An 18,089-nucleotide genomic window follows, 5' to 3' on the forward strand; every position below is an offset into this window, starting at 1 on the left:
TCACCATCCTCCTGTCTCAGGCCCTCAAGCTGCTGGGATTATAAGCATGCACTACCATGGTTTTTTACTTTTTACAATTATGTATAATAATATATCTGATCTATAATTTTTTTTTTGTAAAGATGGAGAAAATCAGAACTCACAAAAACCAAATCCATTAAAACTGAATGTAAGCATTTTCTTTAAAATGCAAAGTTCTTTTGCTTATCATATTTTGATAATATGCACTCAAGTGCATATTATCAAAATATCTGGAATTCATATTTTATAAACATGTAAATGGTATGAAATCTCTCTGTACCCAGATTTAGTAAGGAGATAAAAAATATTTGTATGTATTAGCTCCAAGTTATACTAATTATTCTGGTGATAAGCAGAAGACATCAAGATAGTAAAAAACATAATTTGTAATCTTCAGTTAACTTCCTTATCATCTTTTTTTTATACAATGTATCACTTTCCCAGGTTATCACTTTTTTTCAGTTTATATAAAGCATCCTTAACATTGGACCTTTTCAAATACTCTCAAATTAAGGATAATACTTTGTCATTAATTGTATATATAAATTGCATACCTATATTAGGATGATTCAGTATCTTCATTATTCTTACTTCTCGAAACAACTGTTAAAGAAAACAGGTAGATATACTTCTGTTTAAAAAAAAAAAGACAAGACTCAAGCAGAGAGCCAACTGAAATATTTACTTGAAAAAATTCACCTGCTTACAAGACACTACAACATTCTGGCAATGAGTAGAAACAAGAGATGTCTCTCAGTGCTATCTATGCACAAATGAGCTATGTAACTTAGATTTAACAGATCAGTCTCAGAGACTTGGTTTCGAAAAGAATTTTAACTAAGTAAACAAATGGCTCTGTGCCTGTGTGGTAAGTGAATGCACTATAAGCAATAAAACTAACATTTTTATTCAACGACTCTCTGACTAGGAACAAAAGAAAAATACTGTGGAAATGAAATAAAATGATCCTTCACATGTTCTTTATCCAGAAACAACTTCATTGGGGGTACAACTGTTTAAATATATCTCTTCTGGCTGACCAGACATTTTAATGAAAGATTCAGGAGCATTTTTAGGTATACTTGTAGAATAATAAGAAAGGATAACAAAATATACTCAGTACTTTATATGAAACTAAAACAAAATGGCAAGAAATTGCTTCTCTATATGGCCCATTTTTCAAAGGTATGACTTGGCATTTTTCCCCTCTCTTCTGTCTTTGCATGTGTGTTAGATTCTAAGTCAAGCAATTTGTTCAAGAAAAGAGAATAACCAAGAACTGGTGATATTCCAAAAAGTCTATATTAAGACATATGAGCTGTGTCAGAATAAAATCTAAATTCGGTACTTCCAGAGGTGACATTTGTCCAAAGATATATAATGGCTAAAAAAGAAAATGAAAAGATGCTCTGCATTGTTAATCATTAGGAAATCACAAATCAAATCTGCAAGGCAATACAACCTCACACCTATTAGGATGACTAATACAAAAAAACAAAACAAAAATGCAAACAAAACACACTCCAAGAAAATAATAAGTGTAGGATGTGGTTAAAATGGGACCATTGTATATTGCGGATGGGAATGTTAAATGATGAAGCTTCTGTGAATCAATTAGATCAATACAGTATTATAAAAAACAATATTCTTAAAATAATTAACAGAATTACCATATGATTTAGCACTTCTAGGTATATACCGTATACTCAAAATAATCGAAATTGAGGACTCTACAAATATTTGTACACCAATGTCCACAGCAGCATTATTCACATTAGCCAAAATGTGGAAGCAACTCAGAATTTGTCAACAGATAAATAAACAAAATGCAGTATATACATATAATGGAATATTATTCAGCTTTAAAAAAGAAGGAAACTCTGACACATACCACAACATGGATTGAACCTTGAGGAAACTGCTAAGTGTAATACTCCAATCACAAAAGGACAAGTACTGTACAACTATATTCATAAAAGGATCTAAAGCAGAGTAGATGAATTCATAAAAATGGAAGGTAGAATAAGGTTGCAAAGGGCTGGGAGGATGTGAGAGTGACAGTTGCTGTTTAATAAGTACAGAGTTTGGGAATATGAAAATAGTTCTCGAGATGGATCGTATTGGCTGCACAATGTGAATATACTTAACGCCACGGAACTGTACACTTAAAAATGGATAAAATAGTAAATTGTATTCACATTTTATAATGATCTGAAAAGAAGTAAATATAAGGTACAAAACACACCAATAAAATTTCATTCCAATGGAAAAGTCTAATTAATACTTAAGACTTACCTGCTACAAACAGCTTGCCCTAGCTATCCTCAATAATTCCTACACGAGATCTAGGAAGTTTCTAAGTCTGTAAGTGTATATATTCATGTAAGTAAACTTTTATGAAGACCATAATACTTAATAATTAAAATTTTCACAATGGTAAATAGAATACAAAGACAAGTTAATTCACATTCAAGACAACCTCTCTCTATAACCGTGAAATATGTTCTTGGTTTGTGTTTGGGACAAAGCACTCAACTTAACCTCTTGATGGTTTTCAGCACACTTGAGATATCCTCCCCAGCTCTAAAACTATTTTCCTAACCATCTGCCTTCCTCTTATTTTATTGACTGCTCAGTCTTCCACTAGATCCTCTCCCTGCTCTTCAGCCTTTAACACAAGGACTTCTAAGTGTTCAGTTCTTAGCCCCCTTATCTTCCCACTCTACGTGCTCTTCCTGGGTGCTTTCATAGCTTCAAATATCAGCAATTTGATGCCAACTCCTATATTTATATTCCTCATCCAGAACATTTTTTTAATCTCAAAAGTTCATACCCACATTATGTACTCTATATTTTCACTTGATTCTCTCACAGGAATTCAAGCCCAATATTTGATTTCTCTCAAATTGGTGGTTTACCAATGCCATTAGATCAAAATCCATAATTGTGAACAACCAAGCCCTGAAAATCAAGATCCCATTTCCCTCTCCAGCCTCATCTCATGAAACTCTTGCTCTCAGAAGAATTGCACTCCAGCCATCCAGCATTTTCCCCTCAGTTCTCTGTACTCATTCGGTCCTTCCCTGATACTCAGGGCCTTACAAAATCAGCCTCTCTGACTGGAATGAACGTTCTTCTCCCTATTTGTTTTTTGGGACATAAAATATTTCAAATCTTTTGAAAAGTACAAAAATCAATATAGAACCTCAAAATTTATCACCAAGATTAAACAAATGATGTATGTGCATTATGTTATAGCTTTATCTTTTTTATTTAAGAATTATGAATTTTGGTTACTATTTTAATAAGGTATTATTAATACATTAACCATTACAGTCAGAACTAGAGACTCCCCCACCTCTTTTTCTCCCTTTTCATCCTAAGCATTACCCTAAGGTACATACCATTGTACATATTTCATACTTTTTCTATACGTAGCAATGTTCAATTTCTGTGCTTTAGACTTTAGATAAATGGAATCATATTGAATATATCTTTCTAAACTTATCCTTCTTTTGACATCCTGCTTTGAGAATTATCCCTATATTTAGATATAGATCTGGCTCATCTATCTTACTTGCTGTGTTCTATTGCATTATTTCAAGACACTATCATTTATACACTGTGCTTCCTACCGAGGATGCTTAATTTACTTCCACTTTTCACTACTGCAAACACTGCTATAATGAACATTTCTGAATGCTCCCTAAGGTATACCTAGAAATAATTGTTTGATAGCGGGGTATACACATCAAATTTTGTTAGGTCTTGCCAAATTACTAGCTCCAGCCTCTGCCCCATTCTTCATCTGAAGGCCTAGTATTGAAGAAATATCAGTGCCAATCAGTGCCTAGACTACCTTTGGGGCCCCATAGTCCTAATGACTTCTTGGAGCTCCAAGTCACTCATGATTTTGCTGACTGGAACCTGTAACAAAGGGAGGCAGCTTCACACCCAAGAAGAGCCCCTTGATGTTTTGGACTCTTCATCTCCCAAACAGGGATAACAGGTTTTGAAAAGTGAATATTACCTTTTCCTGGGCTCTTGTTGAAACTGAATACCTGACCACAGAGGGACAGCCACATTCACTGACCAAATTGTCTTATTCAGACATGTGAATCAGGAAAAGGCAAGAAAGGAGCACCAGAAGTTGTTTTACATACAAACACACACACACACACACACACACACACACACACACACACACACATTAATTTTTTAAAATTTTAAGTTGACAGCAAATTTAGCAGAAAGTACAAAGTTTTTATACTCCCTTGCCCTTCCTAAACACATACAGCCTCATCCCCAACCCCATCAAAATCCCAAACCAGCGTGGTATATTTATTTTAATCAATGAACCTGTACTTAACAAACCATTATCACTAAAAGACCATACTTTATATTAGGGTTCATTCTTGTGTTGTACATTCTGTGAGTCTGGACAAAAGTATAACATGTAATATTCCTCTATGCCGAAATACTCTGCACTTTACCTATTTACCCTCAGACCTTAGCACCCACTAATCATTTTACTGTTCCCATAGTTTTGCCTTTCCAGAATGTCATATACTTAGAATAATATGTTATGTAGCCTTTTCAGATTCACTCAATAATAGTCATTTCAGGTTCCTCTATGTCTTCTCAAGGATTGATAGTTCATTCCCTTTCAATGCCAAACAATACTTCACTATTTAACTGTACCACATATTATTTATCCATTCACCCATTGAAAGACAGCTTGGTTGCTTCCAAGTTTTGTCAATTATGAAGAAAGCTGATATCAACATCTGTGTGCAGCTGTCTGTGTAGACCTATGTTTCCACCTCCTTGGTAAATACTGAAGAGGGCAACTGCAGATCACAGAATAAAAGTACATTTAGTCTGATAAGAAACTGCCAAGTTTCTTATCCACCATGGCTGTACCATTTTGCATTCCCACCAGCAATGTGAGAGTTCCAGTTGCTCCACATCTTTATCAGCATTTGGTGTTGTCAGTGTTTTGAATTTTCACCATTCTAACAGGTATGTATTGGTATTTCATCATTGTTTTAATTTTCATTTCCCTGATGACATTGAGGTAAAGCATCTTTCCAATTTATTTGCCATTTGTATAGTTTCTTCAATAAAGTATTTGTTCAGATCATTTCTCCATGTTTCAATAAACAAATTATGCAGTTTGTTTTCATAAGTTTTTTCAAACCAGTTTTTGAGGAAGCTGTTCCAATCCTCAATAACACCAGATGCAGGCCTGTGGACAATGAGGAACATGGAATATACATCAGGTTGATTCATTTGTAACATAAGAGAATGGGTCTTTACTCTGGGCAGTCCTGGAGACCCTGGGCAGAAGGAGCCAGAAATTACATACTCTCACTTCTTCCCTGGGGGTCTCAGGGAGGTTAGGACCTTGGTCTGAGTGGTGTGCCCTCGGGTCAGAAGGAAAGAATATGCCTGGAATATGGGTGAATATTCAGAATGAAGCACGGAAGGAACATTCCATACTAAAACAAAGGAGATGCTACTCCTGTCTGTTCCCAGGACTGACCACAGGGGTAAAGCTCTGTAGGGTCTCCTCTGTTCTTTGTGGGGAGCTCCTCATAATGTACTCAGGGTTCTTACCTGGGCTTCTGACCTCACCTGGGCCTCTTTTCTCTGCAACCTGATCCCCCAACCCCAAACTAAAGCTCATCTCTTCGATGGGCACCTCATCAAGGACTGAAAGCAAAGGGAGAACTCCATGGGTTACATTTTCAGGGGCTCTAGACTTCTGGTTTCAACCTTTTTTCTCCCCTTCTTAACATGTAACTATAAAATCAAAACTCATAAATCTAATGATCCTATGTTTTAATGTAACCACAAAATATTTTTTAAAAAAACAAAATATTATGATACCCTCTTATTTTGTGATAATTTTCATGAAATCATTTTATAAGCACTGAGTAATAGAGTCTGCCATTTAAACATTTAAAAATCATTTTTAAGGAAAATACTTAATCGTAACCAAGTTAATTTTAAAAAAAACACAGGACGTTATCTTTTTAAAATATTGACTAACCCCACCTAACCTGCATCCCACATACATTACAAATGCAAACAGTCTTAATTCAAATCAGCAGCAAAAGCAGTCAGTAGAAGGCAAGAAATAATTAAAATTAATGAAATTGAAACAAAAGAAATAATTGAAAAAATGGACAAAACAAAAAGTTGTTTCTTTGAAAAAATAAATAAAATTGACAGACCCTTAGCCACGCTAACAAAGAGAAGGAAAGATAAAACTCAAATTACCAGCATACAAGATGAAAAAGGTAATATCATAACAGACACTGTAATACTACAGAAATACAGAGGATAACTAGAAATTATTTTGAAATCTTATACTCCAATAAAATAGAAGACACTGAAGGCACTGACAACTTAGTCATACGATTTGTCCAGATTGAATCAAGAAGATATACACAATTTAAACAGACCAATATTTTGGCTTTCTCTATAGTCATACATATAGTCATTTTAAAGGTGGTAAATGTGTTACTAATGTGAATAGTATTTTAAGTTTCATTTATATTCATCCTTATTATCACTCTTATGTATTTTTTTTAAATATTTATTTATTTTTTAGTTATTGGCGGACACAACATCTTTGTTTGTATGTGGTGCTGGAGGATCGAACCAGGGCCGCACGCATGCCAGGCGAGCATGCTACCGCTTGAGCCACATCCCCAACCCACTCTTACGTATTTCTAACAGAACAATCCCTGGTGTCAGTCTTGCTCTTCTAGACTTTTCTGCAAATGAATTACTACCTCTGCTTTCTTAATTTATTCTTTCTTTCTTATTAAAATGTATCTGCTAAGTTGTAGAAAATAACTACAAAATATAACTAACAAGTGCTTGAGTGGAGAGGAAGTTTTTATAATTGGTCTCCACTGAACCAGTCTGTCAGATCTCTTGCTCTAGAGTCCCATGCAAAACACAAGTGACAGCACTGAATCCAAAATGTGCACAGCTAGTTGTACTCCCTGCACCAGTACACTTTCTGTGAATGAGCAGTATGCTTACCAAAGGTTGTTTATGTCCCAAACATGTTTGCCACTGCAAATAAGTGATCTGGCTAATGTATTAGCTTTCTATTATCACACCCTAGCAACTTATAACAACACACATCATCTCAGTTTCTATGGCTTAGTACTCCAGACATGGTCTCACTGAGTCTCTGCTTATTACGGGGCTGCAATTAAAGCATTGTCTGGAAGTTTGACTAGAAAAGAATCTATGTTCCAGCTACTGTAGTTGGCAAAATCCATCTCCTTTTAGCTGCAGGACTGCAGACCCTGGCTTCTCTCTGGCTCTCAGCTAAAGACCACCCTTACCTCTCCTTGTCAAGTGGGTTTCTCCAACATGGCCATTTACTTTTTCAAACCAGCAAGGATAAGTGCTAAAGTGAGTCTGCTAGCAAGACAGACTTATTAACATAATGTAATCTTGGGAGTGAAACCTATTACCTTTTCCCTATTTACCAGTTAGAACCAAGTCACAGGCCATACCCTAATCAAGGGAAGCAATCATCCCATCAGAAGGTGAGGATCACTGGGGATTGCCTTAGAGTCTGCCCAACACGATTAAACTTTACATAAACCAGTGAATTACAGGTTTGTTGTTTAATGCAACAAACCAAATGAGATACTTTGCAAATGCTGAATAAAAGCTGCTAACAAAATTGCTGTTCAACTAGGTGTGGGTGAATTAAATGTAAAAGATTAAAATAAAATCTGAGATTGTGCTCTCAGACTGCTTCCTGAATGTCATTAAATAACTCTCCTTTCATGAATTCAAGTAGAACAAATAGAGCAAAACTGGAAATAATACCAAATGGATTGTGAATTTCTGAGTGTGATTTGCACTAGATAAACAAAGTAGAATTCCAGTTTGCAGACTCAAATTGAAAAGAAAAGAAAAAATGCCTTGACTTATGTTGGTCAATAAATGTACACTTAGGTGTTCAATTACTATGTTAAAAGATTGTATCCTTTTAAATAACTCCTCACTTTTAGCCCAGGAAACAGGGCTCTTACCCTACTCTTCAACTGGCATAGTCATTTCCTATATACTGGGAAGGGTGACCCAAAGAGCTGCAGCATGAGTAAGCCATACCAGTTCCTTGACTCTAACTTCTTTTCTTTCTTTTCTGTCTTGCGAAAGCACATCAAATTACAGAACCGTGAGGACAGTATTGCTATATGGATGACACTAGTTAATTTATTAAATTACTGGCAAACTTAACAGTTTTCTAGCAGTAAAGTGGCTTTGACATATCTCAAAACTAACTGAAACATACTAATGTCTCCGGGTAGCTTCATGTTTGAACATAATTTACCTAAAAGAATAGATTAACCACAAATCCTTTAGGCATTATTCCCTAAGTAATGTTATTTTATTTCATTGCTTTATAAGATGGGCTTTTAAGCAACACTGAGTTCATGAATTTAGTCCCTGACTGGTACCCAGAATGTATTCATTCCATTTTATCCTGGGGACAGGATTAAGATTATCTTGTGAAAATTAAGGCATATAACATAATTAGCACCTGCTCATAAATCCACTCTACTTTCACTGGGAGATGAGGCATGGGGAATAGTTATAGGCAGGGCCAATGTTCTCATCAGATATTTTTTATTCTAGTTAAAACAATAATACACATTCATGGGGATCCCTACATCTCAAATATGTCTTAAATATATTATTCTAGACTTAGTTTCCTCTTCTTTATCAGTTTTTGAAAAAGAATGAGGAAAAAAATGTAACAAGAACATGAAGGTGTGTATGGGTTGGGAGTGTGTTGGCTAAAAATGACAGGCAGTTGTGCAAAGAGGAAGAGTGGTTGCTTTTGAAAGGATGTGGATATTTTATATGGCATACTGATTAAGGATAATGAAATGCCAGAATCCTGCCCCATCAATCATCCCTCAACCACTTCTATTCAAGAAAATGAATTATCAGATTTGGATCACTGCTTTGTACTGTGTACCTCCAAAATTTCTGTTATAACCCTAACCCCCAGTGTCACATGACTGTTCTTACAGATAGGGTCTCTCAGAAGATAATCAAGTTTAAGTGAGGTCATACAGGTTGTGCCTTAATCCAATATGACTGCTGTACTTAAAGAGGACACCAGGGAGAAGCCGGCACAGAAAAAAGGCCATATGAGGCCACAATGAGAAGATGGCAATTTTACCCCAAGGAGAAAGTCCTCCATAGAAATCAACACTCCCAATGCTCTCATCTTGGGCTTCCAGCCTCCAGGACAGTGAAAAAAATTCTGTCTTATAAGCCATCCAGTTTGTGGTATCGGGTTACAGAAGCCCCAGCAAACAAATACATTAACCCCCTCAAATCTAGAGGATTCCGACCAACTGAACTGTGGCCCATCATTTTAGCAAAGGTCTCAAATGTCTCAATCTCCATGACACCCTTTAAATCCTGCCTAAATCTCTTTATTTTCCAGTTGTCTCCAAAGAAGAAAGAAATTGAAGCTAACATCAGAGTCTTCTGCATGAACTGTGAGTGTTAGAAGGAGCAGGGAGAATGAGGAAAGTGAGCCACATATGCACCAGTGATCTTGTAATCCACAGTGGGTCCTCCCCAGCAAGGGTACCAATCTTATCAATGTTTGTCTTTTCTTAGAAAGTAGAGAGTTTTGAGGGGAGAGGAAGAGCAGAATCTTTAGACCCTTGTTAGAAGTTTACCCTGAAATGTAGACTTGTTTTAAATAAGACAATTATTCTATGTGTCATATGTTCTGGGTACAAGTAAGGAAAGCAGAAGTGCCTACAAGTGTAAATTAATCACACACTAGTATTTTGAGCTTCTGAGTCTAATTTTTAGTTCTACTTTTTCTCATTTTCAAACTGTGATGTGATGTTTCTAGAATACATAAATTTAGCAAGAGAGCTCCAAGTCCACTAGTTTCAAACTTACTGTTTTAGGTTTGCTGTGAGCCAGAAATTGAGGGCAAAACTTGTTGAAATTACATGTAAAATCAGAGAAATAAATGTTGAGTGAGGGCTTGAGATGGGTCTTCTGTGACTAAAAGGCGAGGACTTTACTATTTAGATATGACAATAGTTATTTTAGTTGTTCATTATTGCTTCCATCTTGGTTCTTGGCTTTGTTCCACATAACTGAAATTAGTAAACAATCTTCAACTTTATGGAAGATATTTACTTTTCAATTCAGTCCTTCCTGGTTAGGGCTGAAGATAGGATTGGCTAAACACCATGAGTGTAATTATGCCTTGATTATGAGTATTTCCCTTTTCTCCTTCCAATCTCTTACATTCCTTCTGCCCATTACTCTTTTTTAATAGTGGGAAAATCTATTACATTTAGAACTAGTCAACGGGACATGTCATTCCAGTTGCATGCAAAGCATCACAAGAGGAGCCAGTCAAATACACATCAACTTCTCTGCAGCAGACCTGCTGGCTGTGTGGTCTTTTTCCTCATCCATGTCATAGGACTCCTTCACAGCTTGCTTGATCTTGAGGCAGGTGGAGGGTGAAGCTGCAGCTGTGGGAAACTTGACAAAGGTTATTCTGCCTGGGAGATCTCTTCCAGGCTGGTTTAAACAGTAAACTGAGGAGGGTGACATGCAGATCTTCTTGTGCCTTTCAGCACAGCCTTCTTGGCCTTTTGTCTATTTTGCTCTGATTTGAGTGTTAGGAACTCAAATCACTACAGTATTCTTTGCCTTCACTACAATATTTGTACAATATTTGTAAACATCCCATCTGTATCTCTAACAGCAGTTTATCAGCCCATTAATGTGAAGTGCAGGCACTGCTTTATCACCCTGCAGGAGACAGTTCCAAGAGACTGCCAGATCCTTGGCTATACTCTCAGAAGTACCATTCACTGAAGGAATATATTTGTGATTTGCCCACATTAACAGAACACTGTAAATCAAACTTTCAGCTCTTTAATTTTTAGAATCACCATGTCACTCCTTTTTTAGCTTTCAGACATTTTATTTTACTAGGATATCAAACATCAAAACTATTGCTAGTAGTACTCTAAAAATTTAAGCTAACTTAAGCCAAATATAGTGATATACACTTAAGAGTCTTAGTTACTTGGGAAGTTCAGATGGAAGGATTGCCTGAGTCCATGAGTTTCAGACCAGACCAGGGACACAGGGACACCTCATATCCAAAAATAAAAAGAAAGAAAGAAAAAATTAATCTAATTTCTTAGGTTATTCCCATGAAATAGTAGCACAGAGAAAGAGACCTGAATATAATTAAATATATATTTGATTATTTCTAGTTAAAATATAAAATGATTAGTCAGCATTACTTCCAATCCTAAACTATAAAACTTATAAATTTTTCACTGCAAAGCAATAGAAGGAAATACTCTTTAAATGATAGACTATGTCAGTTTCTCAAAGTTTTTATCTTCACAGATAGATTATGAGAATCTTATTCTTATAAACTGGTAGCAATTTTACATTATTTGAGTCTCTCAAATGGCCTTGTACCACTTGGAGTACAAGACCATGTTCAGTAAATGCTAACTGTTTGAGATATGAAATTAAATAACTTCATCATTATTCAAAGTACATGAATGAAGTCATGAATTGGTATCAACATACTTTAGATACAACCAGAGATATGAAAAATTGTGCTGTATATGTGTAATAAGAATTGTAATGCACTGTGCTGTCATTTATTTAAAAAAAATTAATTAAAAAAGAAAGAAGGCATTAAGTTTACAAATACATTAAATTTGAAAGTATGGTCATCTCATAAGAAATTATGAAAATTAAAACTAAAATTAAAATTAAAACTAGATATAATTCACATCCATAAGGCTAGCAAAAATTATAAAATATGAAAATATAGTATTAGCAAGAATGTCAAGTAATAGTAAATCTCATACAATGCTGGGAGAAGTAGGTAGCAGTGCAACCACCTGGAGCAATTTGACATTGCCTAGTAAAGATGAGGATATGTATGCCCTTCAACCTAGCACTTGGAGAGATATAGTCCTCTACACTTCTGCACAAAAAAAGATATAAACCATAATGATCATTTCAGTATTGCCTGTAGCAGCAAAAACAGAAAGTTAACTAACTAGAAGCATAAAATGGAAACACAAACACAAAAATCTATGATACACCGACAGGAAAACAGACTATATAACTAACATGAATATACTATAAGACAATGTTCAATGAAGGAAAACACGTTACAGAAGAATAGGAAGTTTAAAAATAAATAATATATAGAAATTTATGTACAAACACATGTAAAATATTTTTGAAAACTCTGAATGGGAATAAGAAAGACTCAGTTCAGAATAGTAGTTGCTTCAAGGTAGGAAGATACAAAAATGAGACCAACGCACTGAATACAGGGTCTCAAATATAACTGTGATGTATTATTGATATTTTTTAAAAAGTTGAGAAAAAAGATTTTAGTATGATAAATAAATATCACAAAAAAGCCATTTTCTTTAATGGAAAAGATATTTAGCTTAAACTACAAGAAAGTTTGTACTTATAATTATTACCTTTTTTCATCTTATTTTACCTTTTACTTCTATAAAACTTAAAAAAAAAAATCCCAAATCACAATCACAGATGACTGGGGAAAGGATTAGATTATAGGCCAGAAAACCTCAGAGACATTCAAATTGTATCCAACCTTACAGAGATATTCTTCCCTTAAGATTATGTATAGTTGTCAAATCCTAGGTGGCTAACCTCATCCCACTCAAAAATAGAAAGATTGGAAGTGTTAATTTGAGAAAGACTAGCAAATAGTATACTCTTTGGATATGCTTATTGTGGAGGGTATTTTTCACATGTGGATGCAGAACTGTATATTACACATGCCCAATAATATGTTATTGAAAACTTTCTCCAATAACTAAAGAGGGCAAATGAGTTTTAGACATCAGATATTTAGTCAGCGAACTGCTTGAAACAGCTTGATTCTTTACAGCAAATCTGGTTATCTTTTCCTCAACATTTAAACTATTTATATATTAGATTTATATTAATATTATATTATTATCACTTTCATTTAAAAAACTTGTTAGAATGCTATTTCTCTCAAAACCTATCTTATTTCAAAGTAAAAGACACACTTCCCATCAATTCTTCACATTGTATGCTAAAGAATAACTCTTAGCTATGATTTTATGATAATCCTTATTTTTCAGTATTTTCTTCAAAACCAAATCAAGATCAGAGGCATGTTACTATCCACTCTTCATAGAAAATAAAGCAATGAGTGGCTGGACATTAGGTATAATCTTATTTACTCACATGGCAGTATCATTTTTGCAGAATGAAAGAAGAAAATGAAAAGAAAACCTCCATAGGTACCTCATTATTTCTGATTCAAAACAACTTTTCAGTCTACAACCCGGCTAAAATCTAAGTATCACTTAGGTTTCCACTGACCTACATAAGCATTGGTCAAGATTTTTCATTCCACACATGTGACAAGAACTATGGAAAAAAGAACTCGTAGGTGGTGTTGCTCAGCTATAAAGTGAAATACACTTTTTTAAAGAGAACTTAAAGCATGGATACATGAGGAGAACTGATAGTTCAACATATGTCCAACAGAGACATCTGTTAAGGAACAGCACCAAAGAGCTTCTGCTGTTTTTGCCTTGATCAAAATATTTTCCAATAATTTTGTGATCTGGCTTTATAAACCTAGTTTCTTGGTAATCTGCTAAGAAATGTTAAAATTCTCAATATTGCTTCTGTAATTCTGTTCTTTTCTCTATCTTTAGTGACCAAATTCTTCAACATAAAAGAGATTGTTTTGCAGTTCTGGAAAATATAACTAGATTATCAGAAAGGTTTCTTGGCATTATCTGAAAATGCACAGAAGTTCAACTGGCTTAGGCCACCAGACACTAGCAATAAATGGATTTTTTATTTAAGATGTCAATTACTGAATTTTTTAACAATTTCATAAGTAGGAGTACTTACGCAAAATCACTATCCTACCACTGTGAATTACATCATTTATAACTTTAATGCAGCTGTCCTCTGTTACTTAACAATGTAATTCTATGTTGTAACAGTCTTGTCTTTATTTTCTTTCTTTTTTTTTTTATTGGTCGTTCATAACATTACATAGTTCTTAATACATCATATTACACGGTTTGATTCAAGTGGATTATGAACTCCCGCTTTTACCCCGTATACAAATTGCTGTATCACATCAGTTACCCTTCCATTGATTGACATATTGCCTTTCTAGTGTCTGATGTATTCTGCTGTCTGTCCTATTGTCTACTATCCCCCCTCCCCTCCCCTCCCCTCCCCTCCCCTCCCCTTTTCTCTCTCTACCCCTTCTACTGTAAATCATGTCTTCCATTTGTATTCTCTTGACTTACCCCTCCTTACCTCTTATATGACATTTTGTATAACCCTGAGGATCGCCTTCCATTTCCATGCAATTTCCCTTCTCACTCCCTTTCCCTCCCACCTCTCATCCCTGTTTACTGTAAATATTCTTCTCAAGCTCTTCGTCCCTACCCTGTCCTTGTTTACACCCCTTATATCAAAGGAGTCATTTGGTATTTGTTTTTTAAAGATTGACTAGCTTCACTTAGCATAATCTGCTCTAATGCCATCCATTTCCTTCCAAATTCTATAATTTTGTCATTTTTTAATGCAGAGTAATACTCCATAGTGTATAAATGCCACATTTTTTTTTATCCATTCATCTATTGAAGGGCATCTAGGCTGGTTCCACAGTCTTGCTATCGTGAATTGAGCTGCTATGAACATCGATGTAGCAGTGTCCCTGTAGCATGCTCTTGTTAGGGCTTTAGGGAATAGACCGAGAAGGGGAATAGCTGGGTCAAATGGTGGTTCCATTCCCAGCTTTCCGAGAAATCTCCATACTGCTTTCCAAATTGGCTGCACCAATTTGCAGTCCCACCAGCAATGAACAAGAGTGCCCTTTTCCCCGCATCCTCTCCAGCACTTATTGTTGTTTGACTTCCTAATGGCTGCCAGTCTTACTGGAGTGAGATGGTATCTTAGGGTAGTTTTGATTTGCATTTCTCTGACTGCTAGCGATGGTGAGCATTTTTTCATGTACTTGTTGATTGATTGTATGTCCTCCTCTGAGAAGTGTCTGTTCAGGTCCTTGGCCCATTTATTGATTGGGTTATTTGTTATCTTATTGTCTAATTTTTTGAGTTCTTTGTATATTCTGGTTATTAGGGCTCTATCTGAAGTGTGTGGAGTAAAGATTTGTTCCCAGGATGTAGGCTCCCTGTTTATCTCTCTTATTGTTTCTTTTGCTGAGAAAAAACTTTTTAGTTTGAGTAAGTCCCATTTGTTGATTCTATTTGTTAACTCTAGCGCTATGGGTGTCCTATTGAGGAATTTGGAGCCCGATCCCACAGCGTGTAGATCATAACCAACTTTTTCTTCTATCAGATGCCGTGTCTCTGATTTAATATCAAGCTCCTTGATCCATTTTGAGTTAACTTTTGTGCACGGTGAGAGATAGGGATTCAGATTCATTTTGGTGCAAATGGATTTCCAGTTTTCCCAGCACCATTTGTTGAAGATGCTATCCTTCCTCCATTGCATGCTTTTAGCCCCTTTATCAAAAATAAGATAGTTGTAGTTTTGTGGATTGGTCACTGTGTCCTCTATTCTGTACCATTGGTCCACCCGCCTGTTTTGGTACCAGTACCATGCTGTTTTTGTTACTATTGCTCTGTAGTATAGTTTGAAGTCTGGTATCGCTATACCGCCTGATTCACACTTCCTGCTTAGTATTGTTTTTGCTATTCTGGGTCTTTTATTATTCCATATGAATTTCATGATTCTTTTATCTATTTCTACAAGATATGCTGTTGGGATTTTGATTGGCATTGCATTGAACTTATAGAGAACTTTTGGTAATATCGCCATTTTGATGATGTTAGTTCTGCCTATCCATGAGCAGGGTATGTTTTTCCATCTTCTAAGGTCTTCTTCTATGTCTTTCTTTAGGGTTCTGTAATTTTCATTGTATAAATCTTTCACCTCTTTTGTTAGGTTGATTCCCAAGTATTTTATTTTTTGGGGGGATATTGTGAATGGAGTAGTTGTCCTCATTTCCGTTTCAGAGGATTTGTCGCTCATATACAGGAACGCCTTTGATTTATGCGTGTTGATCTTATATCCTGCCACTTTGCTGAATTCATTTATTAGCTCTAATAGCTTCTTTGTAGACCCTTTTGGGTCTGCTAGGTATAGAATCATATCATCTGCAAATAGTGATAATTTAAGTTCTTCTTTTCCTATTTTTATGCCTTTAATTTCTTTTGACTGTCTAATTGCTCTGGCCAGTGTTTCGAGGACTATGTTGAACAGAAGTGGTGAGAGAGGGCATCCCTGTCTTGTACCAGATCTTAGAGGGAATGCCTTCAATTTTTCTCCATTCAGAATGATGCTGGCCTGTGGCTTATCATAGATTGCTTTTACAATGTTGAGGTATGATCCTGTTATCCCTAATTTTTCTAGCGTTTTGAACATAAAGGGATGCTGTACTTTGTCGAATGCTTTTTCTGCATCTATTGAGATGATCATATGGTTCTTATTTTTAAGTCTATTGATGTGGTGAATAACATTTATTGATTTCCGTATATTAAACCAGCCTTGCATCCCAGGGATGAATCCTACTTGATCATGATGTATAATTTTTTTTGATATGTATTTGAATCCGATTCGCCAGAATTTTATTGAGGATTTTTGCGTCAAGGTTCATTAGAGATATTGGTCTGTAGTTTTCCTTCTTTGATGTGTCTTTGTCTGGTTTCGGAATCAGGGTGATGTTGGCCTCGTAGAATGAATTTGGAAGTTCTCCCTCTTTTTCTATTTCCTGAAATAGCTTGAAAAGTATTGGTGTTAGTTCCTCTTTAAAGGTTTTGTAAAACTCTGCTGTATACCCATCCGGTCCTGGGCTTTTCTTAGTTGGTAGTCTTTTGATGGTTTCTTCTATTTCCTCTATTGTTATTGGTCTGTTTAGGTTGTCTATATCCTCCTGGCTCAATCTGGGCAGATCATAGGACTCAAGGAATTTATCTATGCCTTCACTATCTTCTATTTTATTGGAGTATAAGGATTCAAAGTAATTTCTGATTATCTTCTGTATTTCTGAAGTGTCTGTTGTGATATTGTCTTTTTCATCCCGTATGCTAGTAATTTGGGTTCTCTGTCTTCTTCTCTTCGTTAGCATGGCTAAGGGTCTGTCAATTTTATTTATTTTTTCAAAGAACCAGCTTTTAGTTTTGTCAATTTTTTCAATTGTTTCTTTTGTTTCAATTTCATTAATTTCAGCTCTGATTTTAATTATTTCTTGCCTTCTACTTCTTTTGCTGTTGTTTTGCTCTTCTTTTTCTAGGATTTTGAGATGAAGTATGAGATCATTTATTTGTTGGTTTTTTCTTTTTTTGAGGAATGAACTCCAAGCAATGAATTTTCCTCTTAGAACTGCTTTCAATGTGTCCCATAGATTCCGATATGTTGTGTCTGTGTTTTCATTTAACTCTAGGAATTTTTTAATTTCCTCCTTGATGTCTTCTAAAACCCATTGATCACTCAGCAACCTATTGTTCATTCTCCAGGTGATGCTTGCTTTTTCCTTTCTTCTTTTATCATTGATTTTCAGTTTCATTCCATTATGATCAGATAAGATGCATGGTATTATCTCTACCCCTTTGTATTGTCTAAGAGTTGCCCTGTGACATAGTATATGGTCTATTTTTGAGAAGGTTCCATGTGCTGCTGAGAAAAAAGTGTAGCTACTTGATGTTGGGTGGTATAGTCTATATATGTCAATTAAGTCTAGGTTGTTAATTGTGTTATTGAGTTCTATAGTTTCCTTATTTAACTTTTGTTTGGAAGATCTGTCCAGTGGTGAGAGAGGTGTGTTGAAGTCTCCCATGATTATTGTATGTTGGTCTATTAGACTCTTGAACTTGAGAAGAGTTTGCTTGATGAATACAGCTGCACCATTATTTGGGGCATATATATTT

The 18,089-nt window shown here is 35.4% G+C and overlaps 1 protein-coding gene across 3 annotated transcripts in view; it reads right to left on the bottom strand.

Annotated features, from left to right (window-relative positions):
• The window catches only part of Mark1 (microtubule affinity regulating kinase 1), a 141,875-nt gene that overhangs the window by 48,929 nt on the left and 74,857 nt on the right, over positions 1-18,089 (bottom strand). For 2 of the 3 annotated variants that reach the window (XM_026387993.2, XM_026387992.2), the window contains exon 4: positions 576-624. In XM_026387993.2, the coding sequence (XP_026243778.1) occupies positions 576-624 (49 nt within the window). Of the gene's footprint in view, positions 1-575; positions 625-10,495; positions 10,582-18,089 lie in introns of those variants that run through there. The other variant, XM_077802249.1, reaches the window with a different exon arrangement.

The sequence above is a fragment of the Urocitellus parryii genome, chromosome 9 (assembly GCF_045843805.1).
Source record: "Urocitellus parryii isolate mUroPar1 chromosome 9, mUroPar1.hap1, whole genome shotgun sequence".
NCBI lineage: Eukaryota > Metazoa > Chordata > Mammalia > Rodentia > Sciuridae > Urocitellus > Urocitellus parryii.